Genomic DNA, 27,803 nt, shown 5'->3' with positions numbered 1-27,803 from the left:
TCAGTATTGCAACTGGAGGCTTGAATTTTTTCTTCAGTTCTTTCAGCATGAGAAATGTTTAGTGTGTTCTTCTCTTTTGGTTTTCTGTCTCCAGGCCTTTGCACTGGAGACATATAATGCATTATATGTCATTATAATACTTTACTTTGTCTTCTCAAGCCATCCTTTGAAATCTTCTGTTCAGCTCTTTTACATCACCATTTGTTCCTTTTTTGCTTTAGCTACTCGATATTCAAGAGCAAGTTTCAGAGTCTCTTCTGACACCCATGTGTATCTTTTCTTTCTCTCCTGTCTTTTCAACGAGCTCTTGCTTTCTTCATGTATGATGTCCTTGATGTCATTCCACAATTTTTCTGGTCTTCAGTCATAATCTGTTCTTGAGATGGTCTCTAAATTCAAGTGGGATATACTCAAGCATATATTTCGGCTCTCATGGACTTGTTCTAATTTTTTTCAGTTTCATCTTGAACTTGCATATAAGTAATTGATGGTCTGATCTGCAGTCTACCTTGGCCTTATTCTGACTGAGCTTTTCCATTGTCTCTTTCCACAAATGTAGTTGATTTGATTCCTGGGTATTGCACCTGGCGAGGTACATGTGTATAGTTACCATTTAAGTTGGTGAAAAAAGGTATTTACAGTGAAGAAGTCCTTGGTCTTGCAAAATTCTATCATGCAATTTCCAGCATCATTTCTATCACCAAGGCCATATTTTCAAACTACCAATCCTTGTTCTTTGCTTCCAACTTTTGTATTCCAATCACCAGTAATTATCAGAGCTTCCTGATTGCATGTTCAATCAATTTCAAACTGCAGAAGTCGGTAAAAATCTTCAGTTTCTTCATCTTTGGCCTCAGTGGTTGGTGAATAAATTTGAATAATAGTCATATTAACTGGTCTTCCTTATACATGAATAGATATTATCCTGTCACTGACAGCCCAGTACTTCAGCTTAGATATTGAAATGTTCTTTTTGATGATGAATGCAACGCCATTCCTCTTCAAGTTGTCATTCCTAGCATAGTAGACCATATGATTGTCTAATTCAAAATGGCCAATACCAGTCCATTTCAGCTCACTAATACCTAGAATATTTATCTTTATTCATTCCATGTCATTTTTGACGATTTCCAATTTTCCTAGATTCATACTTCATACATTCCAGGTTTCGATTATTAATGAATGTTTGCAGCTGTTTCCTCTCATTTTGAGTTGTGCCACATCAGCAAATGAAGGTCCAGAAAACTTGACTCCACAACATTAAGGTGAACTGTACTTTGAAGAGGCAGCTCTTCTCCCTTGTATTTTGAGTGCCTTCCAACATTCTTTCCCTTTCTCATCTTCTGCCGGGGCTCATCTTCTGGCACTATATCAGACCATGTTCCACTGCTATTCCTAAGGTTTTCGCTGGCTAATTCTTTTCGGAAGTAGGCCACCAGATCCTTCTTCCTAGTCTGGCTTAGTCTGTAAACTCAGCTGAAACCTGTCCACCGTGGGCAATCCTGCTGGTATTTGAATACCGGTGGCATAGCTTTCTATCATCACAGCAACACATAAACCTGCACAGTACGACAAACTGACAGACACATCGGGGAACAGAAACTGAATGGTAGCTAAACAAATATTCTCCTCTTTCCCTTTGCCTCCCACCCCGGTAACCACTGATAAACCCTGATCTCTATACATTTGCCTATTCTAAGAGTTTCATATTAGTGACATTGTGCAATATTTGTGTTTTGTGATTGACTTATTTCACTCAGCAGAATAATTCAGCAGATAATACAGACAGTTCTCATATACCCATTAAAGCCATTCTTCATTTCTGTTACAGTGTTTTGATTTCTAGCATTTCCTTTAGATCCTTCCTTAGAGTTTTGATTGCTTTGCTTACATTACCCATCCTTTGTTACATGTTGTCCTCTTTTTTTCATTAGAGCCCTTAATCATAGTTCTTTTAAATTTCTGGTCTAATAATTCCAAAATCTCTGCAGTATCTGGATCTGTTGTCTCTTCAAACTGTGTTTTTTGTTGGCTTTTAACATATCTTGTAATTTTTTGTTCAAAGCCAGACAGGAAGTATTGGGTAATAGAAACTGAGGTAAATAGGTTAATAGTGTGGGCATCTGTGTTTATCTGGCTAGAGTTATGCTGTGTTTACAGTTAGTTGCAGCTGTAGGTGTCTGAGGCTTCAATTTTCTCTAGTGTCCTTATTTTTGTCTTCCTTGTTGTCTTTGGGTTTCCCTAGAAACTTCTTCTGAAAAGTAGAGCCTGAGCTTTGCAGTTCTTTCAGCTGTAATCCTTTGTTATTTTACTGGAGCCCTATTGATGCTGTGGTAAGGTGTGGGGGAGGAGATTCATTCTATAATCCTATAATTCTGGGCTTTGTCTTTTAGTGAGCCTGTTCCCTGGACTGCGACAAGTGCCTCTTGGCTTTCACAACCCCCTAGGCCCCTTAGGTGAGGCAGGGAGTCTCAAGGGGGTTGGAATTGCATATTTCCCTTTCCTCAAGTTGGTTAGGCTATGGTAAAATAGTTTCCCTCGAGGGAAAGGGAAAACAGAACACTCCAGGTGAATGTCTGAATGGTAACCTTCTCTACCCCTCCACCTCCCTCGTATTTCAAAATGGCTAATTTCTCTTCTCCCTGCTGGAAGCAGGAGGGGATTTTTCTCCAGTCTTCACCTGGTGGGGTGCCTGGAGGCAAAATTCATGAAAGTGTCCCCCCCTCCTCCGAAGACTAGGCTTCCCAGGAGTTATAACTCTCAAGCTACTCCACACTATTCCTCCAATAATTCATCAATAATAGTTGAAGTTTTCCTACCCATTCTTGGCTCCAGGGGCTTCTGTTCCTCTGTATTCACCTGTGTTTCCAGTTTTCAGATCATCAGTTTGCCTTGTGACCTTAGTTCTCTGATGAATATGAGAAGAGTTGTCAATTTAAAGATTGTTCAGCTTTTTTCTTACTGTGAGGATGGGAGTGATGACTTCCAAGCTCTTTACATGATAGAGCAGAAACCAGATGTCCTCCATTGACTTTTTAGCTATACTTCTTTGCATTATTATTATAATTATTTTTCAGTGGTTGTTCTAGGTATTATAACGTATATCTTTAACTTTTTACAATCAACTTAGATTTAATATTGTGTCGCTTCACATAAAATATAGAAATATTGTAATCTTGTAAGTCCATTCACCCCTCCTTCCTGTTCTTTGTGTAACAGTTGCCATATGTATTACATCCATCCATATTATAAACCCCTCAATATGATGCTATAATTTTTGCTTTAAATAGTCATATAATTTTTAACTACATTAAGACAAAAACAGTCTTTTATATTTACTCTGATAATGACTATTTCTAATGTTCTTTACTTATTTCTAACCATCCAAATTTCCATCTGGTACCTTTTTCCTTTGCTCCATAGAACTCCTTAACATTTCTTGTAGTACAGATATTCTGGTGACAAACTCTCTTAGATCTCTTTTATGTAAAATTTCGTTATTTTTGCTTAGTTCTTCATGGATACTTTCACTGCACATGTAATTCTGGGTTGATAATTTTTGCCTTTCAGTAGTTTCAAGATGTTGTTCCACTGTGTTCTGGCCTCCACAGTTTCTGATAAAAAGCCAGCATGTATTCAAATCATCACACCTCTCTTTATAATGTCTTGTTTTTCTCTAACTGCTTTCAAAATTTGCTCCTTATTATTTGCTTTAAGTAGTTTGATCATGAGGTGACCAGGCATATTTTATTTTCATTTCTCCTACTTGAAGTTTACTGACATTTCTAAATATGTACATTTATGTCTTTTACCGAATTTGAGAAAAGTTGTACCGTTTCTCTTGCCTCTCTTTCTGGGACTTCACTTTTGTATGTGTTAGGCCTTTTTAAAAAAATTGTGGTAAAAATATACACAACAAAATGTTAGGTCTTTTGGTATTGTCCCACAGGCCTCTAAGACTCTATTCATTTTATTCTTATTATTTTTTCTCTCTCCGATGTTCTGATTAGATAATTTCTATTACTCTATCTTCAAGTTTACTGACCCTTTCCTATGTTATCTCCATTCTGCTCTTAAGTCCACTCAGTTATCTTTTTTTGCTGTTGTTAATTGTAGATACTTTATTTTTCTATTTCTCTGCTGATATTTCCTATCTTTTTTATTTTTTTTAAGCACATTTTCTCATTTCTCATATTAACTCATTGAGCACAGTTATCATAGCTGCTTTGAAGTCCTCATTTGCTAATTTCATTATCCGATACATCTTGGGGTGTTTAGCTTTGACTGTCTTATCTACTGAGAATTGGTCATATTTTTTCTGTATTTTTTTTCACATTTCAAATAATTTTGGATTGTATCTTAGCTTTGTGCATGTTATATGATTGAAAGCCTGAATTTTGTTGTATACCTCCAAAGAGAGGTGATGTTTTTGTCTTAGCAGACAATTTACTTGGCATTTAAACATTTCTTGGGCAGTAGTTTAAATCTATGTTCAGTTTATTTTTGTTGTTATTGTCGTTCTACCTGGCCTGCTTGAAATCTTCTCCACACAACAGTGATTCAGTGATCAGGTAGAATATTGGGCCTAGTTTATAATAGACCTGGGGATTCACACACTGTGGCTCTGTTCTCACTTTTCAGTAGCTTTGGTTGTTTTATACTCTGTCCTCTGCTTCTTCAGCCCAGAAAGACTGGTGGTTTTCTACCAGAGGTTTAGCCTCCCTGCATATGGCTCCACCAAATGTAGTCTGATCTTAGTCTATAAGCTATAAAAAACCGGTTACTCTCTTTTAGCAGGTTCTTTTTTTTTTTTTTTCCTCCAAGTGTCTACCCCTCCCAAGTCTGCCTGCTTTGGCTCACTCTTCAGTGCCTTCATATGTTTGTTTTTGTATTCTGTCCAGAGATCACAGTTGTTTTCTGAAGGAGGTTTGGTCTAGGAGGATCTTACTTGACAATTTCAGAAGCAGAACTCCATGGGTATTTTTAAAATTTTAAAACTAAGAAAAAAATAACAGATATGTGTACAGAGTAACATTTTAGGCCATGTTTGTCCCATAGATGGTGGGAAATGTATTTCGAGGCAAATCTTTCATCATGTCGCTTGATTTTAAAAACTAGTTAACTCTTACCCACCCTTGTAGACTCAAGTAATGCATAGAAAGCCTTATTAGATCCCCTCTACTACTGATGTCTGGATAGGGTTAGGGTTAGAGGTGTTCTGACATTACCTGGATTTCCCTTTATCACTGCAATATTGTATCACTGCTTACGTTGCTGTTTACCCCACTACACTGTGGGATTCTTGAAGTAAGAAATTTTCTTAATCATTTCAATTCCCTGAAACTACTAGACCAATAATTGCTAACGTACCCTGAGCCCTTAATAAATGACAAGCATTGCTAAGAGTTTTGCATGGGTTAACTCATTTATTCCTCACCAAAATCCTGTAAGGTAAGCAAACAATTGAGTAGATGAATGAAAACATGAATTTTGGACCCCCTCCCCAACTGTTTTCTAGATATTGTAAATGGGTGAACTCCAGCAAGTCCTTTTTCTCTAGGGTTTAGTTTCCCTATGCTCCCTTTTATCTGTGATGTTTTGTCATTTCTTTTAGGTTTTAGTGATTTTAAGTACAAAATAGTGCATAAGAGGCAGAGCTTCTTAGACCCAAAAAACTAAGTAAAACAGATACAAATGTCCTTCCTGGAACCCTAAGCAACAAATGAAGGGAAAAAGAACTCAATCAAGCATAAAATGGAAGAAGAAACTTACAGAGAACAGAGAACAAGGTGAGGTATGGAGTGGAGGTCACCTGCCAATTAATGCAGCACAACTTCGCCATCCTGGAAAATAAACACAGCCAGAAACAAACCTGGACAAGGACTACAGAAAGGCAACTTCACAAGGAGCTCCCAACGGGAGACAGAGCACCCGGTAACCAGAGAAACACACTTTCCCACACCTCACCCTTCTGCCCTGTACGCTGTCTCTGCTGATTCCCAACAGGCCTCTCTGCTGATTCCCAACAGGCCACGACTGTGCAGCCGGAGAAACACCAACTCACCGCTGCTCCAGATCTGCTCCGCCCCTACCAATGGGCTCCCATCAAGCCATTTTTTTCCCCTCTTTTTCTTTTTTCTTTTACTTTAACCCTTCCACCAAGCCACCTGCATACCTCTGCCCCTTCCCAACAGGCCTTCCCACACCACTTGGCTGGGGAGGCTCCAGGCCTCTGACACCCCAGGTCTGCCCTGTCCCCAGAGGCTGGCTCTGCCAAGGCTTACTTTTTTCTTTTTCCTTTTCTTCCTTTACTTTCTCCCTCTCACCTAGCCCCCTGTGCATCCCTGCCCCTTCCTGACAGGCCATGCAGTGCCACTTGGCTGGAGACGCACAGGCTCCCCATCACCCCAGGTCCACCCCACCCCTACCAGCCGGCTTTGTCATACCATATTTATTTATTTTCTCTTTCCTACTTTTTCTTTCTCCCTATTACCTAGCACCATGCACTGTCTCTGCCCCTTCCAAATGGGTAGCACCATGCTGCCTGGGGAGAAAGACACCAGCTTGCTAGCACCCCAGTTCTGCCCCATCCCTACCAGCTGGCTCCCTCAGTGCCATATTTTTTTTCTCTTTCCCTTTCTTCCCTTTCTTTTTGCCTTCCACCCAACTCCAAGAACCACCTCTACCTCTTCCTGACAGGCTGCACTGCAGTGCTTGGCTGGAGGGGCACTGACTTGCCGCACCCCAGGCTCACCTTGCCCCTACTGTTTGGCTCCTGCTGTGCCATTTTTTTTCTCTCCTTCCCTTTCTTCCTTTTCTTTCCCCTTTCTACCTAGCCCCATGTGCCACCTTTGCCCCTTCCCAATGGGCTGTACCATGCCTCTTGGCTAGAGAACCACCAGTACAGTGCTACCCCAGGTCTGCCCCGCCCCTCACGTACTAGCTTCTGCCAAGCGGACATTTTTTTCTCTTTTTTTTTTTTCTGTTTTTTCTGTTCCCTTTCTTCCTCCCACCTAGCTCCATACGCCACCTCCACACCATCCTACTGGGCCACATCTCCCTAGAAAGCCATCAGCCCACAGCCACCCTGGGTCAGCCTTGCCCCAACTTGCTGGCTCCTGCTGCGCCACAATTTTTTTTTGCTTTTGTTTCTTTCTCTTCTTTCTCCTTCCCACCTAGCTCTACACATCACATCTCCTCCCTTCTAACCAGCCCTGAGTCCACTCTGCCTCCACTTGCTGGCCCCCCCCCCACACTGCACTGCCAGCTTTTTACATTTTTATTTATTAATTTTTTTAAATTTTCTTTTCTCTTTCTTCCTTTTCCCTCTCCTTGGACCTACCCCCATATACCACCTTCTCACCCTGCCATCAGACCCCTCTGCACTGCCACTTCTTTTCTTTTCTTTTTTTTCTTTCTTTCCTTTCTACCTCCCACCTAACATCATGCACCACTTCCCCCACCTCCATCAGCCCCAGGTCTGCCCAGACTCCCCTGCTGGCTACACTTTTTAAAAATCTTTTTCTCTCTCTTTTCTTTTTTCCCTCCCCCCAACTAGTCCCATATGCCACCCTGCCCACCAGTCCCTGGAATGCCGCCACAGCTAGAGCACCCTCACTGCTCAGGTTAGCCACCATACTGGGCTAACACTGCCCCCCTCCAGCCACTTGACCAACTGGTGTATAGTGTGAAGCAAGCCCATGCCACTCCCTGTCTGACGCCCCCGCCTATCTGAAAAAAGGCTACAAAAACTTTCACACCACTGAACCAACATCAAGAGACAGACAGCACCCACCCAGTCCACCCTCAGACACCTCGCCAAACCAACGTACAGCAAAGCAGGCTTGCCCTGCCTGCTGCTGTCCTGTCCACTGGGACAAGTGGTGAGAACTATCATGCTCACAGAGAGCAAACAGCAAAACACACCTGCTCTGCCCTGCATGTCAAAACAGAACAAAAAGGCAGGACAGAACAAATAAACTTACACTCAATCAATAAATAAAAAATACTTTAATGATTCAGAGACAGTAGAAAATAGTAAAATATATAAATAAGCAGGAAAAGATGGGTCCAGCAAGTGACCAAAATACAGAATCAGATGACCTTTTGGTAGAAGAAAAGGCAGTGGAACTACTTGATACAGAAGTCAAAAGATTACTATTTAGGGCTTTTTTTTTTTTTTTTTTAAGAGATAAGGAAAGAGATCAAAGAAAACACAAAAGCAAGTTTAAAAAATAGACAAAATTCTGAAAAACACAGACAAAACCAGTGAAAACATAGCCAAAATCAAGAAAAACATAGACAAAGCAATAGAATAATTCAGGAAAATAATACATGAACAAAATTTCAAAATAAATAATTAGAAATAATTCAAAATCAGCAGCTAGAAATCCAAAAGATAAGCAACAAAATTTCAGAAACAGACAACTCAACAGAAAGTTTTAGGAGCAAATTTGAAACAACAGAAGACAGAATAACTGAGATGGAAGACAAATCCATGGGCCCCCCACTTTGTCTGAGGAAAAATCAGAGAAAAGAATGAAGAAAATCTAAGAATTATGTCGGACACAATCAGGAGCAAAAATTTGCACATAATTGTAGTTTGAGAGCAGGAGAGAATACTGAAAACACAGAAGATTATTGAAGATTTCCTGGCAGAAAACTTCCCAAATATCATGAAAATGAAAAGCTGACTGTAAAGGATTGAATTGTGTCCCCCAAAATACGTGTCAACTCCTTAGGCCACGTGTGGTTGTCCTCCATTTTGTGATTTTCCCATGTGTTATAAATCATAATCTCTGCCTGTGATTAAAAGGATTATTACGGGATGTAACACTCTTATTCAGGTCACAGCCCTGATCCAATGTAAAAGGAGTTTCCTTGGAGTGTGGCCCGCGCCATCTTTTATCTTACAAGAGATAAAAGGAAAGGAAAGCAAGCAGAGAGTGGGGGACCTCATACCACCAAGAAAGCAGCACTGGGAGTAGAGTGTGTCCTTTGGACCTGAGGTTCCTGTACTGAGATGCTCCCAGACCAAGGGAAGACTGATGACAAAGACCTTCCTCCAGAGCTGACAGAGAGAGAAAGCCTTCCCTGGGGCCAGCACCCTGAATTCGGACTTTTAGCCTACTGGACTGTGAGAGAATAAACTTGTCTTTGTTAAAGCCATCCATTTGTGGTATTTCTGTTATAGCAGCACTAGATGACTAACACACTGACCATCCAAGAAGTTTGGTGAATCTCATAGAGGAAAGACTCTAAAAGAAAGTCACCAAGAAAGATCATAGTCACATTTGCCAAAATCAAAGACAAAGAAAGAATTCTGAGAGCAGGTCAAGAAAAACAAAAGTCACTTACAAAGGGGAAACAATAGAACTAAGTTCTGACTACTCAGCAGAAGCTATGCAGTCAAAAGGCAGTGCGATGACATACATAAAACATTGACAGGAAAAAACTGCCAACCAAGAAGAATATATCCTAAAATCTCTCTCTCAAATATGATGGCGAAATTAGGATATTTCCAGATAAACAGAAATTAAAGGAATCCCCAAAACCAAACCAAACATACAAGAAATGTTAAAAGGAGTACTTCTGTTAGAGAACCAACAGCATCAGACAACAACTGAAGCCTAAGACACAGGACAGCATCAGCCAGATACTAACTTAGGTAACGATCTCTCAATAAAAAAAAAAAAAAAAGGCTAAAAGACTTAAAAACAAGGAAACAGAGACGTGAATCTGTAAATGACAACAACATCATCCTTCAAATCCAGAAATCCAATCCCTTGAGGTGTCTGGTTATGTCTGAGAAGTATCTATAACTGTGACCCCTATATAATATGAATATATATTTTTTTTATATGCTTTACAGTTACATAGATGCATATGGTGTATATATGCATACTCCTATATATACACATAGAAGCCCTGGTGGAGTAGTGGTTCAGAGCTACGGCTGCTAACCAAAAGGTCAGCAGTTTGAATCCACCAGGCACTCCTTGAAAACTGTATGGAGCAGTTTTACTCTGTCCTATAGGGTCATAATGTGTCGTAATCAACTTGATGGCAACGGGTGTGTTTGTTTGTTATGTGTATGTATATATGTTTATACATATCTAGGATCGCTATAGGGTCTCTATGAGTCAGAATAGACTCGATGGCAATAAATTTTTTTTTTATCCATATATATGCCTACATACATACATACATACCCTCGTATATTTTTTATTGTTTTTGCTGTAGTTTCAAAATTATATATGCCATGGCAATTACCAACAGGTCCTTTTTTGTGTTGTGTATTTTTTAGTGACATCATTTACCTTTGTCAAGCTGAGTATACTTCACCCTCATTTGGTGTTACCTTTCCCATCACCAAAAATAGCAAGTGTCTACTACGTATAGAGGAGCCCTGGTGGCACAGTGGTTAAGCACACAGCAGCTAACTGAGAGGTCGGCGGTTTGAACTCACCACTCCTCCATGGGAGGAAGAGGTGGCAATCTGCTTCCACGAAGATTATAGCCTTGAATTTATGTATATACTTCACCCCTAAGGAAGTGGAGCATAACTTTCCCATTCCTTAAATGTAGACTATTCATAGGGATTTCCTTCCAAGAAGTATCATGTGGAAAGGGGAAAAGGTAACTTTACAGTGGAGATACCTGACAAACACTACCTCAATCAGGAGATTAAGGTCAACACCAGCAGTGGGGAGTCATGATGATTGTATGTGTCCTTGATATGATATGATGAGAATAACATATTTACTTTTGTGGTCTTCCTCCAAATAACCTATTTAAAAAAAAAAGTCTTATTATGAGAAAAGTATCAGACCCCATTAGTGGGGCATTGAACAAAATATCTGACCAGTATGTCTTAAAACTGTCAAGGTCATCAACAAGGAAAGTCTGAAAAAGTATCACAGTCTAGAGGAGCCTAAGGAGACATGATGACTAAATGTAATGTGGTATCCTGGATGGGATCCTCAAAAAGAAAAAGGACATTAGGTAAAAACCATTGATATTTGGATAAAATATGGATGTTAGTTAATAATAATGTGTCAATATCAGATGAGTAATTGTAATTAGTGGACCATATTTTTACTAATGTAAGATGTTAATAATAGGGGAAACTGGGTGTGGGTTATATGGGAACTCTCTATACTGTCTTCATAATTTTTCTGTAAATCTAAAACTTCCAAAATAAAAAGTTCATTTAAAAATGTACATATACATATTAAAAAATTGCAGCTTTGGAAACACTATTGAAATCATTTCGGGTTGCTATGAGTCGGAATTGGCCTGACAGCAATGGGTTCTATAGATGGAGTTCTCCCTCCACTCCCCATCCCTGAAAACCACTAATGAACATCGCTGTTGTTGTTAGGTGCCGTCAAGTTTGTTCCGACGCATAGCAACTCTGTGTACCACAGAACAAAACACTGCCTGGTCCTGTGACATCCTCACAATCGTTGTTATGTTTGAGCCTGTTGTTGCAGCCACTGTGTCAATCCATCTCATTGAGGGTCTTCTTCTATACCCCTCGCCCTCCACTTCACCAAGCATGATGTCCTTCTCCAGGGACTGATCCCTCCTGACAACATGTGCAAAATAATGTAAGGTGTAGTCTCGCCATCCTTCCTTCTAAGGAGCATCTGGTTGTACTTTTTCCAAGACAGATTTGTTTGTTCTTTTGGCAGTCCACGATATATTCGATAATCTTCACCAACACCATAATTCAAAGGTGTCAATTCTACTTCGGTCTTCCTGATTCATTATCCAGCTTTTGCATGCGTATGATGGGATTGAAAATACCATGGCTTGGGTCAGGGGCACTTTAGTCTTCAAGGTGACATCTTTGCTTTTCAACACTTAAAGAGGTCGTTTGGAGCAGATTCGCCCAACGCAATGCGTCTTTTGATTTCTTGACTGCTGCTCCCGTGGGTGTTGATTATGGATCCAAGTAAAATGAAATTGTTGACAACTTCAATCTTTTTTCCATGTATCACGATGTTGCTTATTGGTCCAGTTGTGAGGGTTTTTGTTTTATGTCAAGGTGTAACCCATACTGAAGGTTGTGGTGTTTGATCTTCATCAGTAAGTACTTCAGGTCCTCTTCACTTTCAGCAAGGAAGTTTGTGTCATCTGCATAACGCAGGTTGTTAATGAGTCTCCCTCCCCTGATGCCCTGTTCTTCTTCATATAGCCCAGCTTCTCGGAGTTTTTTCTGTATATTTACTTGTTCATGTCCCTTCATAAAGGTGAGAACATACATTATTTATTTATTTTTGTGATTGACTTATTTCGCTCAACATGATGTCCTCCAGGTTCATCCATGTTCCAAGACGCTTTGGGAACTCATTTTTCTTCATCACTGAGTAGTATTCCATTCTCTTGTAATCTAACTTCTATTTATTACTTCATTTTTAAAAACCTGATCCCTAAAGTTTCTGAACATGAGGAAAAGTTTTTTTTTTTTTTAAACATACTTTATTTCGCACAGCAGTTTTAGGTGTACAGAGAAGTTGCCAGGAAAGTACAGAGAGTGCCCACAGTTTCCTTCACCCCTCTGCAGTTTCTTTTGTAGTACAGAGAGTGCCCACATCTCCCTTCTCCCCCTACACAGTTTCTCTTGTTATTAACGTCTTGCATCCTTGTGATATATTTGTTTTGACGAAGCAACATTGATACGTTGTTATTAATGTCCATAGTTACATTAGGGCTTAGTTACATCTTTGTGTCGTACAGTCCTACAGGTTTTGCAAAGGCATAATGTCATGTATCCACTATTAGGTATCATACCGAATGGTTTCACTGGCCCCCAAATGCCCTGTAGTTCACCTGTTCATCCCTGGATACCTCTATCATGATTTCACTTTTTGTTAAACTGATACTCCTTTCTTAACTTGCCTTGACCAGTACTTTATTCTGGGAATGATCTTGTCAGATTCTCCTATAAAATTTTCTTTGAGTTAATTAATTCAACAGATATTTTTGAGTACCTGCATGTCGCAATACTCTGTTCTGAGAACTGAGGGATAGTGTAGTAACCAAAACAGAAAAATCATTACCCTCACTGAGTTTTCATGCTAGTGGGATGGACGGATTCTGACTCACAGCGATCCCATGTGTGTCAGAGTAGAACTGTGCTCCACAGGGTTTTCAATGGCTGCTTTTTTGGAAATCGTTGCCAGACCTTTCTTCTGAGGTGACTTTGGGTGCGTTCAAACTTGTAACCTCTATGTTAGCAGCCAAGCATGTTAACCGTTTGTACCACCTAGGGATATACTATGTCAGATAGTGATACTTTCTTTGGAGAAAACGAAAGCACGTAAGGGAATACGGAGTTTTGTGGGTGGACACTGATATTTTCAATGGGATGGCGGGGAAGGCCTCATTGAGTAGTTGTTTGATAAAGCCCGGGAGGAGGGTTAGGGAGAACCAGCCAAGGACTGTGGGGTGGGGTGGGGAGCAGTCCAGGCAGAAGGCACAGCAAGTGTAAGATTCTAGGGTGTCATGGATTGAATTGTGTCCCCAAAAAAACGTGTATCAATTTGGCTGGGCCATGATTCCCGGTATTATGTGTTTGTCCACCATTTTGTCATCTGTTGTGATTTTCCTATGTGTTGTAAATCCTGCCTCTATGATGTTAATGAGGGGGGATGGGTGGCAGTTGTGTTGATGAGGCAGGACTCAATCTACTGGATTGGATTGTGTCTTGAGCCGGGTTCTTTTGGGATATAAAAGAAGTGAGCAGAGAGACATGGGGACCTCACACCACCAAGAAAGCAGCGATGGGGGCAGATTGCGTCCTTTGGACTTGAGGTCCCTGTGCTCAGAAGACCGGGGAAGACTGATGACAGGGACTTTCCTCCATAGCCAATAGACAGAAGGCCTTCCCCTGGAGCTGACTCCCTGAATTCAGAGGTCTAGCCTACTGTCGTAGGGTAAAAAAATCACAAAGTTTAGTAAAGCAAAAAGAAAGTTTTATTCGGCATATATTAAAAAAGGCAAAAGTGGGAAGCAGACAAGCATGTTGCCAGAGCCATGTCTGCCTGAGTCCAAGGAAATGTTACAGAATAAACAAGAATGGAAAAACAGACAAGCATGCTGCCTCAGCCATGTCTGCTCCTGTCCAAGGAAAGTTCCAGAGTCACCAGTATATGTTAACATTACAAGTGGGCAAAACCATTAAAAGCTTCACCTTTTCATGGATTGGCTAGAAACTGTGATCCTACATTTTGAATGGTCTTTCTTAACAGTCATTGGCACAGGTTTCAGTCAGGAGGGTCTTCGTGGGTCCAAAAAGTTTTTTATTCACTATATGCTAACATTATTATTAAATGCTAACATTATTATTAAATACTAACAGAAAAAGAGTGGAAAGTCTTTTGTGTTCTGTTTGGTTGGCCTTACGTGAAAAGTTCCCTAAGAGATTTTTTTTTCCCTAAAAGATAATTTACAAGATTGTCCCATCTATTTTCTTTATCTCAGGGCCCAGCTGATGTGTCCTTGTGAGTCTTTGGTGGGCCCAGCTCCAGCTGGGTCACATTCTCTGTGCTCAAGGACAGGAAATAATGATTCCAATATTATTTCCTAAATCGCTACTAGACTGTGAGAGAATAGACCTGTCTTTGTTGAAGCCATCCACTTGTGGTATTTCTTTTGTAGCAGCACTAGAAAACTAAGACATAGGGCAAAAGCGTACTTGGCAATTTGTCCTAACCACAGTGCTTTATTCCAGTTCTCAAGCCATTAAACCCTGCAGCTTTATATGCCAGAGGTTACTATTTTATTTTTTCACTATGATAGCTCTTCCACAGTAGCATGCTTGGATAGCAACTGGCAGCTTTCTTTAATCTCCCAAAGAACTCAATGCCATGAGTATAGGTAAGTAGCACCACACCTGATCCAAGATATTGTCCCAGGTCCATTGGGCCTTTACTCCTCCAAGACATCATTTGCACTGTCTTTACAATTTTTTCTACCGGCTGCCCTGGTTCAGTTTTCTTATGTACTGATTGTGGCGTAGGAGTTATGAGATAGGGGAGAAACAGTGACTGAGCCCCTAGTCAAGGAGCCCTGCAACTTGCAACTTACTTACAAAAATTATATGCTTGGCTAATGATGCAAAACCCCAATCCTTGAATGTGTGATATGGAAAGAACAAACAATGTACTCCCTTGTAAGATGTTTTTCAGGGGAACTGGGCCTGGTGCACACGCGGATATCTGCAAGGTAACACACAGATGACTTCTGCCTGATGCCAGTACCCGCGACAGGAATCCAACCAGCACCACGGGAGGGACTGCGTAGGCGTGACACCCCATAATAAGTTTTGCCACCCAATCCCAGGAGCCTTTGCTGTGAGTTCCATCTTGGATTCCAGATGCCCATGCAACCTAATTTAGTACGTACTGCCATTCTGAGAAGTACCTGCCCCTTGAAAGAAACCTGCTAAATATTCATTATTATCCTCGCCAAACCCATATAAGCCCCAGCAAAACCTTTGTTTGGGGTAACAGAGGCTAGCGTTTCCTGGTTCCTCTCTGTTCCCCACTCCTGAGCCTTTACGCTCTTTCTGTCACAATAAACCTTTGTTCATGTGGAACCTCTGAGCCTCTCCTGGTCATTCTTGGTCAGTAGAAGGCAAGAACCTAGGCAGGGCTCAGTCCCAAGGTGGGAAGCCTTGTCCTGCAAGAGTTAAGAGCTCAGGCTCTTAAAACCAAAAAAAAAAAAAAAAAAATTTCTTAGTTTGAATCCACTAGCAGCGCCTTGGAAACCCTACGGGGCAGGTCTACTCTGTCCTACAGGGTCGTTATGAGTTAGAATCCACTCACCGGCAAGTTTGATTTGGATTGTACTTACACTGTCCAATGTGGTAGCCACTGGCACTTTAAACGTGGCTAGCATGAACTGGATGTGCTCTAAGTGTAAAATACACACAGAATTTCCAAAAATTCATGCAAAAAAATGTAAAAATCTCATCAATAATGAAAAAATATTGTTTACATGTTGAAATAATATTTTGGCTATGCTGCATTAAATAAAATATATTAAATTTAATTTTGCCTGTTTCTTTTGTTTGTTTTAAACTCCCCTTTTCCCCTCTCCTCCTAGACCCTGGAAACCACTAATCTTCTTTAGTCCTGATGGATTTTCCTGTTCTAACTACTTCATAAATGTGGATCTATACATTGCCCTTTTATGTCTGGCTTATTTCTCTCAGCATAATGTTTTCAAGGTTCATCCATGTGGTTGCATGTATCAGAACTTGATTTCTCTTTACGATTGAATAACACTCCATTGTGTACGTGTGTGTCACGTTTTGTTTATTCGCTCATCTGCTGACAGACCTTTAAACTGTTGCCACTTTTTGGCGATGGTCAATAAAGCTCCTGCTTTTTTAAAATGCAGCTACTAGGAAATTTACAATTTTAGATATGTGGCTCACGTCATATTTCTGTTGGACAGCGTTGATGAGACCCTCACTTGAAGGTGGGGTCCTGGTGTAGGGGACTCCGTATGCTCCCTTGAGGCAGTGCCACACCCCGGGTGAAGCCGGCAGCTCTAACTCATGGCTACGGAGCTGTGATGCCTGTGGGATAGGCTGCAAAGATGGAAGAGCCCTGCAGAAAGCCCAAAGGAGGGAATTTCTATTGGCAAAGGCATTGCCCGTGACCCAGGGAAGGCAGAGCAGGCCGAGGGATTCCTCAGAGGCGCAGGAAGCAGTTTGCAAGACTGCAGGTTTTGCACCACCCCCAGCCCGTCGCTCCGCCTCTTTGCGGCAGAGCTCAGGCCGGTGCAAACCGGTTCAGAGCCCTGACAGACACCCCGCGTCACCCAATCCACAGCATGCCCCACCTCCCCGGCGATCGGTGGAGACCAGCACAGTCGGAGCCACTGCGGACTGGGCGCTGCTCTGAAAGAGACGGACTGCAATGGCAGCCAATGGCAGTGGTGGGCGTGGCCACGTGGCGGCCCGGCTTCCAATGGAGCTGGCCCAGGGGTGGGGCCTCGGTAGCATCACTCCCGCGGCCCTGACCACTGGAGGCGCGGCGGTCGCTGGGCGCCGGGGACGGGGGTCTGCGGGGCGGGGCGGCGCCTGCGCAGTGCGGCCGGCGGGGGATGCAGTAATCGCGCCGGCACCGCCCAGGTCCCGCAGACCCGGAGCGAGGCGGTCGCTTGCGAGCTTCGTCCCCGCGCCGCCCTGGCGTCGTCCACGTCCTCGTCGCCGCCGCCGCCGCCCGCGCGCGGCCGGGCCCTGCCCCCTACGGCCTCCCGGAGCGAGGCGGAGGGCGAGGCCATGGACGCCGAGCTGGCGGTGGCGCCGTCCGGCTGCTCGCACTTGAGCAGCTTCAAGGTGGACAACTGGAAGCAGAACCTGCGCGCCATCTACCAGTGCTTCGTGTGGAGCGGCACCGCCGAGGCCCTCAAGCGCAAGGTGGGACACCCCAAATGAAGACCCTCAGCTGGGCGGGGGCTGCACACCTCGCGGGTGGCCGGGTGCTCCCAGCCCCCTGGGGGCGAGGGGCGCGTGGGGAGATTCGCGCAGGCGGCAGGGGGAGGGGCGACAGCCCTCCCTCCGTTCTTCCCCCTCCCCCATTCTTCTCTGCCTTCCATGTTCTCCCCTTCCCCATCCTTCCCCCACCATTCATACTTCTCTCTCCTCAGAAGGTTCTCTTCATAACTTTCTCCCTTCCCTTTTTCCCCACCCTTACTTTCCTCCACTCCCCCTTCCCCCTCCCCTCTTTTTTCTCCTCTCTTCCTCTCCTCCCTTCTCTTCTTCACTCCTTCCTTCTCCCCTTCCCCCTCCTTTTCCTCCTCTCCCCGATCCCCCTCCCCCATCACTTTCCTCCTCTTTTCCCTTCCCCCTCCTTTTCCTCCCCCTCCCATTCCTCCCTCTCCCCACCCTCCCTGACCTTCCCTCCCCTCCTCTTCCGTCCCCCTCCCCCTTTCCCTTCTTCTCCCATCCCCCTCTACCAGGCCACCTCTTTTCTTCCCCTCTTTCCCCCTCCTCCTCCTTTCCCCTCCTTCCCTCACCTTCTTTCCCCCCTCACCTTCCTCCTGCCCTCCCTTCGGGCGCGGGGTAGGGTAGGGCGGGGTCTCGGTGGGCTTGTGCAATTCCAGCGGTGGAGAGAGAGGAGCGCAAGTCTGGGAAGAGGCGCCTTTCTCCTGCAGGGTCTGTGCAGAAGGTCTGCGTTTTTCCAACACGAGGAACCCTACAGGGGCGGGAGTGTTGGGGAGTGGGAATAGGGTGCACTGAGAAAAAATAAGACAATAAAGGGAAGCAGTGTCGGAGACTTTTCCGGCAGCCTGCAGTGGATCAGCTCCTGCCATCTTCTCAAGTACCCTTTATGCTAGTGTCCATTCACGTCCAGAGGCGGGCCGTCTGGCCTAAGGAAACTGAAGAGCCATATGGCTACGACCGGGGCCTATTAGGACGTGGTTACAACTGTGGTCCTTGGGCAGAGCCCCGCACCAGATGCGGGCTTTACGGGAACAAATATGGGCAGATGGCGTTCCCACCAACCCTCCCTGCCCCTGATTCAGGCGTGGACGCGGGTGGAGGCGGCGAGGAGTGGGTGGGCAGTTAGAAATGTAGCAAGCCTTGCCGCCCTGTAGAGCCACCGCGAAGCCGGGACTGCTGATTTATATCGAGGTTTGGAGAATCCCTTGTGCTAAATGAGTGCATTTAAAAGAAAAGCTTAGATGGAAAGGTGAGGCAGCAGGAATTAGAGTCGCATGCCTTGTGCGAAGATAAGGAACTGACCCCTCTGTGAGACATTGAGGAAATACAATTGTGTTATGCCCTTTCAGACATAACGTACATTCCCGTGATTAAGCTATTAAAGATTTGGAGATCAGAAATTCTTTCTTCTGAGCTGAATAGACTTTGACAATTTAACAAGATGATTTTGCAGAATATAGTCTGACGTTGGGAGTTGTTAGGCAATTTCCACATGAATAGCATTTTTTATTGGAAAACTAACAGTCTCACTGATATTGTAGGGAATGGGAAGCATTACCTCTTAGCATGGACAAAAATCTGAGGTGAGGTGGATTTCTAGTGGGATCCGTGTGAGAGTCCAGGAGCGATTAAATTATGACTTGCTAATGGAATTGCGGGAATTGAAATGGCTTTCTACAGGTGGTAACCTTATTCTCCCAAGATGCAGCTCTGTATAACTAATTTCTTGATTAAGACTTAAGCATGTAAGATTGATTTCCACTTGGCATTAAGTAGGCAATTCCTGCTCTTTTCCTCTCCTCATTTTTAACAAAACTGAAGGAATCAAGCTGAAACCATCATTAACTTGGCCTTGTTTCCTAAAGGAAAGAATTTTTTCCTATGTTGAAAGTAATCTTTTACTTTTTCCTTTCAGCTGCTTGGTTTGAAAGCTGCTGAACCACATCTTAACATTATTCATTAGTCAGAACTTGAGCTCTGTAAAAGAGGTAATGATACATGTTTCTTTCAAAATTCAGGGCTGTTACTATCGCAGTGCCTTTTGGTAAAATACCAGCCATGAACTCTTACTGGTATCCTCCCATTCTCTCTGAATCTTTGGGAGTCATTTTCTTGATCACTTCAGTTCCTGTATAACTGCATGTCTAGCACTCTCTAGTGGCCCAGTGAAGGAAGACTTGCTTTGGGAAATAGTTTAACCTTGGTGATTAACGCTGAATAAACCATGTTTGACAGTTTGGATGAGGTTCTCAGCAGATCAGTGGGCTCAGTGCATTAGCTTCTAAAGATACGATGTTCCCTAAAAAAATATGAAATTTATGTTACAATTGTGCAGTCAGAGCTGCCTTTGGAGATTGACATCTTAGTAAGAACACAGCTACAAGTTAGCTACAGAAATTAATGCCTGGACGATTGGAAGTTAAAAGTTTTCTCATCCAAGGTGAGTTATGGTTGTGTATCCAGACTTTGATTCTTCTTTTGTTAGACAAGGAATGAGAAGAATGTGGTCAGATTTGATAACTTTCTGCCCAGGTTAAGCTTTTTATGGAATCAAAGTAAAACTTTGGTACTACTCAGTGTAAAAATGTTCTAGCATATTAGGACTCGGTGGTGCAAACAGTTAAGTGCTTGGCTACTAGCTGAACGGTTGGTGGTTCAAACCTACCTAGAGGCGCCTTGGAAGACAGGCCTGGCGAACTGCTTCGGAAAGGTAACAGCCTTGAAAACTATGGAGCAGTTCTACTTTGCACACACACGCAGGGTTGCCATCAGTCACAGTTGACTCAATGTCAACTAATAACAACAATAAAAACATTGCCACGGTGAACTTACTGCTTTACGTTTCTGGCATGTGTAAAATATCTCTAACCACTTTAGAGTTTGTATGTAAAGATGGAAACTGGCAATAAAAACCGTAGGAAGTATGAGTTCTACTGGTTGTTATGACTTGACATACTCTGTATTTTGAATATATAGGCACGTTTTGCACAGGTAATGTTTTTTAGATAATCGTTTAACTCCATTTTCTTTAAACTGTTTCTTTGACTCTAAAATAGCTTATCTTCAAAACTCAGCTGTTTTGTGGATAGAGTAGTTTCAATACTTTAACCAAATGTACTTTCCCCAAAGTGAAGAGTTGCCAAACATATTGTTGGTAATTCTGGTTTAATTTGTGTGGTGATCTAGAGGACGGAAAACTGCATATCAAGGCTTCTGAGACACAGAATTCGGGGCCTAAAGGGACCCTTTGGGTAAAAATTCCTAGGGAAATCTTTGGGTTTGGGAAAGGGGCTAGCTAGAGAGGAAGGGAAGCTATCTGGGAAACAGTAGGTGAGGGGGTAGAGGACTTTAAGATCCAGAAATCATACCTCATCTGGCATTTTTTTTTTTTTTTTTCTGTTTCTGTGTTTGCGGTCTTAACACTGCAATATAAAGAAATTTGGGATAGACACTCTTTGGAAGAAAGTGGGGCGATTCCGTCTTGTTTGGAACTAAGGTCCAAAGTCAGCTCCGAACCCCTAAAGGAGTTGTGGACTTAACCTTTCTGAGATTAGTAAGATACCCCTGAGCTTCTGCCATGAGGAATTGAAATAAAAATTGTCCAATGGCCATGTAAACAGTATGCGTCAAATAGCAAGACGTTAAATGTCTGCCTTAAATTTTAGATGATTTGTAGATGTCAGTGAAAATTCCTGCACTTAGGATAATTGAGTCTGAATACACAAAAGGAATATGTAGGTAATTCTAGATGTTCAAATGTCAGTTGGTTTTATGCTTAAAATTTGTGAGTCTGCATTTTAAAAAAATAATAAAAACGATAATATCCTCAATGGGTAAAAATAAAGTACTCAAAGGTTTATACAAGGTAAGTTCTCCCTGACCTTCAGGTAATCACTGTTGAGGTTATTTTGCTGTCTGGGTCTTCCAGACGTCTTCAGAATTGCAAACGCATGCATATTGTTATGGGCCCTCAAGTTGATTCCGACTCACAGTGACCCTAGGACAGAGTAGAACTGCCCCCATAGGGTTTCTAGGCTATAAATCTTTACAGGAGCACAGCTGCCAGGTGTTTTCTCCCGAGTGCTTAACCCCTGCACCACCGGGGTTTCTGTTTTTTTTATTTGCCCATACATACAGATCTCACATTTTATTCTTTTCAGCTGTGCCCTTAATATTCCATTGAATGGAAACACCACTGTTTATTTTCTACTTTTTAATAAACTCTTTTGAAACTTAAACCCATTTCCATTGAGTCAATCCTGACTCATAGTGACCCTATAGGACAGAGTAGAACTGCCCCATAGAGTTTCCAGGGAGCTCCTCGTGGATTCGACAGCAGCTGTAGCACTTAACCACTACGCTGCCAGGGTTTCCTTTTGAAACTTAGACCTCTGGTAATCAGCTCAAAGGAGGCATAATCTTACACCAGGTATTTTTCACCATATATGTTTTTGTTTGCTGCAGGGTTGAAATGTGAATGATTTGTCTACTTGGTATCCAACGTGAACTGCACAGGCATTTAAAAAGTACACTAAGTTCGAACAGCCTGACAGTGCCATCCGTAGATGCCAACAGCTCTACCATGAAAGCTGGCCCTTTGATGTATACAGAGGTTGCTGCTTTTTTTTTTTTTTTTTTAAATATAATCTGGTTGATAACTGTTGATGGTTACTGAAGCTAGGTGCGAGTACCTGGGAGTTCATCGTGCCTTTGTGTTTCTTTGAAAGTTTACATAATAAAAAGTTAAGCTGTTAAAGAATACATTCGCAGTTTCGTGTATAGGAAACAACGGGATGGGGGGTGGGATAGAGTGACTAAACGGAGAGAAATACAAACACTCCAGGCAAAGCACAACAGTGAACTTTAAAGAGATCCTTTCATAGGGAACAAGTATACCCTCCCGCCTTCCATTTTGTGCCTTCTACGAAGTGAAGGTGCAGGCCATGGGTCTGTGGACACCTGCTTGAGAAGGAGCGGGCCTAGTTACTAAGCTGGGCTTAAGAGGCCGTCCCTGGCCTTGGGTTATAGTGGGGAAAGGGTGATCACTGAAGTGAATGGACTTGTAGTATTTATCTGGAGTCGTTGGTACTTTGCTGTGTGATTTAGAAAAAGATTTATTCCGTGGTCCTATACGGTCATCTCCTAGTTGCCATCCATTTTTATTGGTGTATTTTGGTTCTGAAGTCTGAGATCTTTCTATTAAGATATGACGTTTTCATGTCTCTTATGCTTGAATTTTTTGAGTAAAAACGGTTCTGTTACTGGTTTATACAAACAGAATACCTGGAGGGACTTTCTGAATGGTCTTGTGGGCAGCCTCAAAGTGTTTCTAGCTCACTTTTTATTTGTTACATCCTTTAAAAAAAGATTTTTTTTTCCCAAACTTCCTTGGAGGAGTTATCTTTTTTAGTTGTTGATGAGTTAGATTTTGCAAACCGTTAAAGCAAAACATTGCACATTCATACTAGGTAGGGAATAGTTTTCCAAGTAAAATGTCTAAAAGTAAAATTTTTTTTTCTTCTATTAGGCTTTTTATTTTGAGATTTACGTGCTGTTACAAGAACTGTTACAGAGCTATCCTGATGATGCCTTTTACCTAGTTTCTCCCATGGTAACATCTTGCAAAACTACAGCAGAGTATCACCACCAGGGTGTTGACATTGATACACTTCACCTTTGATACAATTCCACTGATCTCCTGCAGATTTCTCCAGTTGTGCTCATTGGTGTGTATGTGTGTGTTTTTAAAAACCAAAAACCCATTGCCGTCGAGTCGATTCTGACTCATAGAGACCCTATAGGACAAAGTAGAACTGCCCTGCAGGGTTTCCAAGGCTGTAAATCTTTTTTTTTGAGTTATTCTTTAGATGAAGGTTTACAGAACAAAGTAGTTTCTTATCATAGAGTTAGTACACACATGGTTCTAAGACATTGGTTAACAATCCCACAACATGTCACCAGTCTCCCTTCTCAACCCCGGCTTCTCTTTTACCAGCTTTCCTGTTCCCTCCTGCCTTCCAGTCCCTGCCCCAGGGCTGGTGCACCCCTTTAGTCTTGTTTTGTTCCATGGCCTGTTCAGTCTTTGGCTGAAGGTTGAACCTCAGGAGTGGCCTCATTACTGAGCTGAAAGGGTGTCCGAGGGCCATACTCTCAGGATTTCTCCAGCCTCCTTCAGGCCAGCAAGTCTGATCATTCTTTTTGAGTTAGAATTCCAAGGCTGTATCTCTTTGTGGAAGCAGACTGCCACACCCTTCTCCTGCAGAACAGCTGGTGGGTTCATACTGCTGACCTTTTTATTAGCAGCCGAGGGCTTAACCACTGTGCGACCAGGGCTTCTTTCTGTGCTTTTAGCTCTATACAATTTAATAAACTCAATTGAGACTAGTTTTAGAAGTACAGAAAAGTTGCAATGATGTTACAGAGCTTTCCCATATTGCATTCCCCCCCCCGCCAAGTTTCTCCTATTGTTAACAGCTTACATTACTGTGGTACATTTAGCACAACTAATGACTGATATTGATCCATTATTATTAACTAAACAACATACTTTATTCAGATTTGCTTAGTTTTTACCTGATGTTCTTTTTCCGTTTAGGATCCTATTTAGGATCCCACATTACTTTTAGTCATCATGCCTCCTTAGGCTCTTCTTGGCTTGGGACAATTTCTCAGACTTGCCTTGTTGATGACCCTGACAGTTTTGAGCAGCACTGGTCAGGTATTTTGTAGACTGTCCCTCAATTGGGATTTGTCTGATATTTTTCTCAGGATTAGACTGGGGTTGTGGGTTTCTGGGAGTAAATGCCATTCTCATCATAACACTAGGTGATAAGTCCTGTTGATAGGGTACACACTATCAACAGGACCTATCACTTTGACGTGAACCTTGATCACCTGGCTGAGGTCGTGTTTGTCAGGTTTGTCCACTGTAATGTTAATCTTCCTCCCTGTCCCTCCATACTGTGCTCTTTGGAAGGAGGTCACTATGCTGAGCCCACACTGAAGTGGTTGGGGAGTGATGCCGTACTTCCCTGGGGGTGAGTATCTGCATCCATTATTAAGACAAGTGTGAGTCCATGCTGATGTCTCCAACTCTGATCCAGTACCCCCTGGGCCCAGTCTGGCCTTACCCTCTGGCTTATCTGTAGCTTCACTGCCCAGTGTTGGTCCGAGTAGGGGATGTTGTGTGCTTCTCTGCACTACACTGGGGAGCACATGCTGCCAGCTTGTTCCTTACCGGCACTGATAAAGTGGGTTAAGGGGGAGTCTTACAGATGCTCTGCTGTAAAGGTAGCCCTTTCCCTTTTAGTTAATAAACTGATCTTTAGGGTGATGCTTTGAAACTGAATACCTGATGCCCTAGCATTTTTTTTATGCAGTGGTTTTAGCATTCATTGACGATTCTTGCCTGAATCACTTATTACTATGATGGTTATAAAATTATTTTCTATTTTTGTCTTCTACATTTATTAGATGAAATTCTCTTGTAGAGACTATTTAAATGTGTGTGTGTAGTATTTCAGTATGAACTTTTATCGATCCCTTTTTTATTCTGTGTATAATAATTCATTCTTGTTACTGTTCTTTTTTGTTTTTTGCTTAAATTGTGCCTAATTGGGGCCAGCAAGAAATCTTCAGAGGCTCCTATTCCTTTTCACATGTCCTCGTCAGCGTCTGAGGAGAGAAGTCAGTTTGTCATAAGCCAGTTGCTTGGAAGAGATCTAAGTAAGAACGTGTGTGTTCTCATTTAGGAACTTCACGTAATTCGTGAATTGTTTATGCCTCCAGTATGTGGCAGCTGTTCGCGGTGTCTACGGTGATGGCCATCAGTTGTGCTTGAGACAGCACGTAAGGAGGGCCCGAATGAGGGATTCGATTAAGTGCCTTTAAATGTGTATTGTGCCTGGGCTCTTCCTGAGGAAAAAAGATGTAGTCGAGTCGTGTGTATGTATATTTACGCATATTTGTAATGTTCCTTCCCTGATCTTATTATAGTGTTGGGACACGATAAACTTCCGTGCTTTATAGTTGTAGCTGATACGCTTCTGTGTAATTGTAATGGTTTTCCTTTTTGTGCAGCTAAAGTTCCTGAACCCCTTTTCTTTAGGCAGATTTTTCTATGTTGATGTTCTTGTATAAGAAGAACAGATGACACAATGTCAGATTTAAAATTCAGGGCTCTATTTTGGTCTCTTTAAATTTTTATTTTTTTGTATTTTAAAGAGGTGGTGCTGTGTTAAAATTGTATACTTAATACTGATAAGAATTGTGATGAATTTCTATTTTCAGGGTATTGCTAGTGTTGCATTAACTTTTTGTTCATATAAATAGAATTGGGCATACTTGTTTATTAAGCTCACAGAGGAGTTTTTTTTTTTTTTTTAATGTGCTTTAGATGAAGGTTTACAGAACAAACCAGTCTCTTATCAAACAGTATATACATTGTTGTATGAAGACGCTCCTTGGAAACTCTGTGGGGGAGTTCTACTCTGTCCTATAGGGTCGCTATGAGTCGGAATTGACTCGATGTTAGTGGGTTTTTCAGTGGATTATGACATTGGTTAACAACCCCACAACATACCAACACTCTCCTTTCTCAACCCCAGGGTTCCATGTTACCGGCTTTCTGGCTTCCTCCTGCCTTCCAGTGCCTGCCCCAGTGCTGGTACACCCCCTCAGCCTTGTTTTGTTCCATGGGCCTGTTCAATCTTTGGCTAAAGGGTGAACCTCAGGAGTGACCTCATTACTGAGCTGAAAGGGTGTCCAGGGGCCATACTCTCAAGGTTTCTCCAGTCTCACAGAGGAGTTTTTAAAAATCATGGTCATGCCTTTAAAATATCCTGAACGATAAAAATCAAGAGCACCTCTTAATTTTTCCCTTTCTTTACATGCGTGGCGAATAGTAAATAGATTGTGGTTTGTGGCTATAACTAAGAACCTCCAGAAATCCGTTCATAGCATTGTATTTACGTCTGAAAGGAAAATTCTGATGGTATTTGGAAACATCATTTGTTATTCATCAAGTGTGACCGTCTGTGTAATTTGAAAATTCCACCTGTATGCTGAAAGCTGTTAAAGCCTGTTAATTCCTTTGATTTATCACTGGAAGAAGAAATAGATGATACAACCACTACTTCTACAAGGTTTTAGAAGTCTTTAATACGCCTCAGTGTGCATTACATCAGGACGGTGGTTCTTAGCTGGGGAGTGTGGGGGAAGAGACAGCTATTTCTCCTCCAGGAGACATCTGGCAGTGTCTGGGGACAGTGTTGGTTGTCACACCTAGGAGTAGGATTGCTACTGGCATCTAGAGGGAGGAGGCCAGGGATGCGACTCAAAAACCCACAAAGCACAGGACAAGCCTCCCCCTCCCCACCACAAAGAGTTATCTAGCCTGAAATGTCAGTCATTTTAGTTTTAGTTTCTTCATATGTCAAAGGCTTAAAACCTTCTTCCTGGTGTGGCTTCAAGGAGGGAGCCGCAAACTCACAGCAAGTACCTGACACCTGTGTGAAGCACACCTTAGGCATGTAGTATGTAGTGTTTGTTTTGCCAGCCTTTGTGTTTTGAGCCTTTTATATTTTAACCTTTCCTTCCCTAGACCTTATTTTCTACCTTCCTTCATCTCCCCTGTACCCCATCAAAACAAAAGAGAATTGGATATTGTGGTGTTATTTTAGAAGTTGGAAATCCAGTTTGATGATCTGCAGAAGGTTTACAGTTAGTATAACGGTCAAATAGAAACAAATTTGGACTTGGTAAGGAGAGACTTAACTCCAAAGAATTATTGTGTGGGGGGATGGGGGGTGGGAGGGACCACTGGAAGAGGAAGAGGAGGGGGACTATTGCAGTAGGGGAACACTGACCAATTAGTTCAGTTAGCATCTCAAGAGTTAGGCAAAAATGGTGTTTCTTTTATAGAGGTGAGGATAAACAAGACTACAGAGAACCAGGTATGGGGAAGTGGGATGAGCACGATGGGATAGTAAATCAGAGATGGTTTTACTCTAAGGGCAGCCTTTTCTCCAGGGGAGGCCTTTAAGGAGGGGGGGTATGTTACATCAGGCTGAGGGAATTGGGAGGAGAGCTTAACCACTTTGGTTAATAAACATTTTGTTCTGATTGATCAGTGGAGACAAGCAGTTCTTCTTATCATTTATGAGGCAGGGAATGGGAACTCAGAGGGCACGTATCTGGCCTGTCATAGGTGAACAGGGGGACATCCCTGAGTCTTACCCAAGTCATATGGGGAAGAGTGGTTCTGGAACACAAGAGGGTAGGAGAATTTCCTAACCTTCTCTGTTTTCACGGGCTTAGGTAAAATTGAATGTTGTCA

The 27,803-nt window shown here is 42.4% G+C and overlaps 1 protein-coding gene across 1 annotated transcript in view; it reads left to right on the top strand.

Annotated features, from left to right (window-relative positions):
• Window positions 1-17,268: 17,268 nt before the first annotated feature.
• The window catches only part of USP22 (ubiquitin specific peptidase 22), a 74,670-nt gene continuing 64,135 nt past the window's right edge, over window positions 17,269-27,803 (top strand). The window contains exon 1 of the mRNA XM_064279427.1: window positions 17,269-17,440. Within this exon, the coding sequence (XP_064135497.1) occupies window positions 17,303-17,440 (138 nt within the window). The 5' untranslated portion in view covers window positions 17,269-17,302. The remainder of the gene's footprint in view (window positions 17,441-27,803) is intronic.

This window comes from Loxodonta africana, chromosome 2 (assembly GCF_030014295.1).
Source record: "Loxodonta africana isolate mLoxAfr1 chromosome 2, mLoxAfr1.hap2, whole genome shotgun sequence".
Classification (NCBI taxonomy): Eukaryota; Metazoa; Chordata; class Mammalia; order Proboscidea; family Elephantidae; genus Loxodonta; species Loxodonta africana.
The sequence above is the reverse complement of the archived record's forward strand: the minus strand, read 5'-3'. Positions and strand labels throughout refer to the sequence as shown.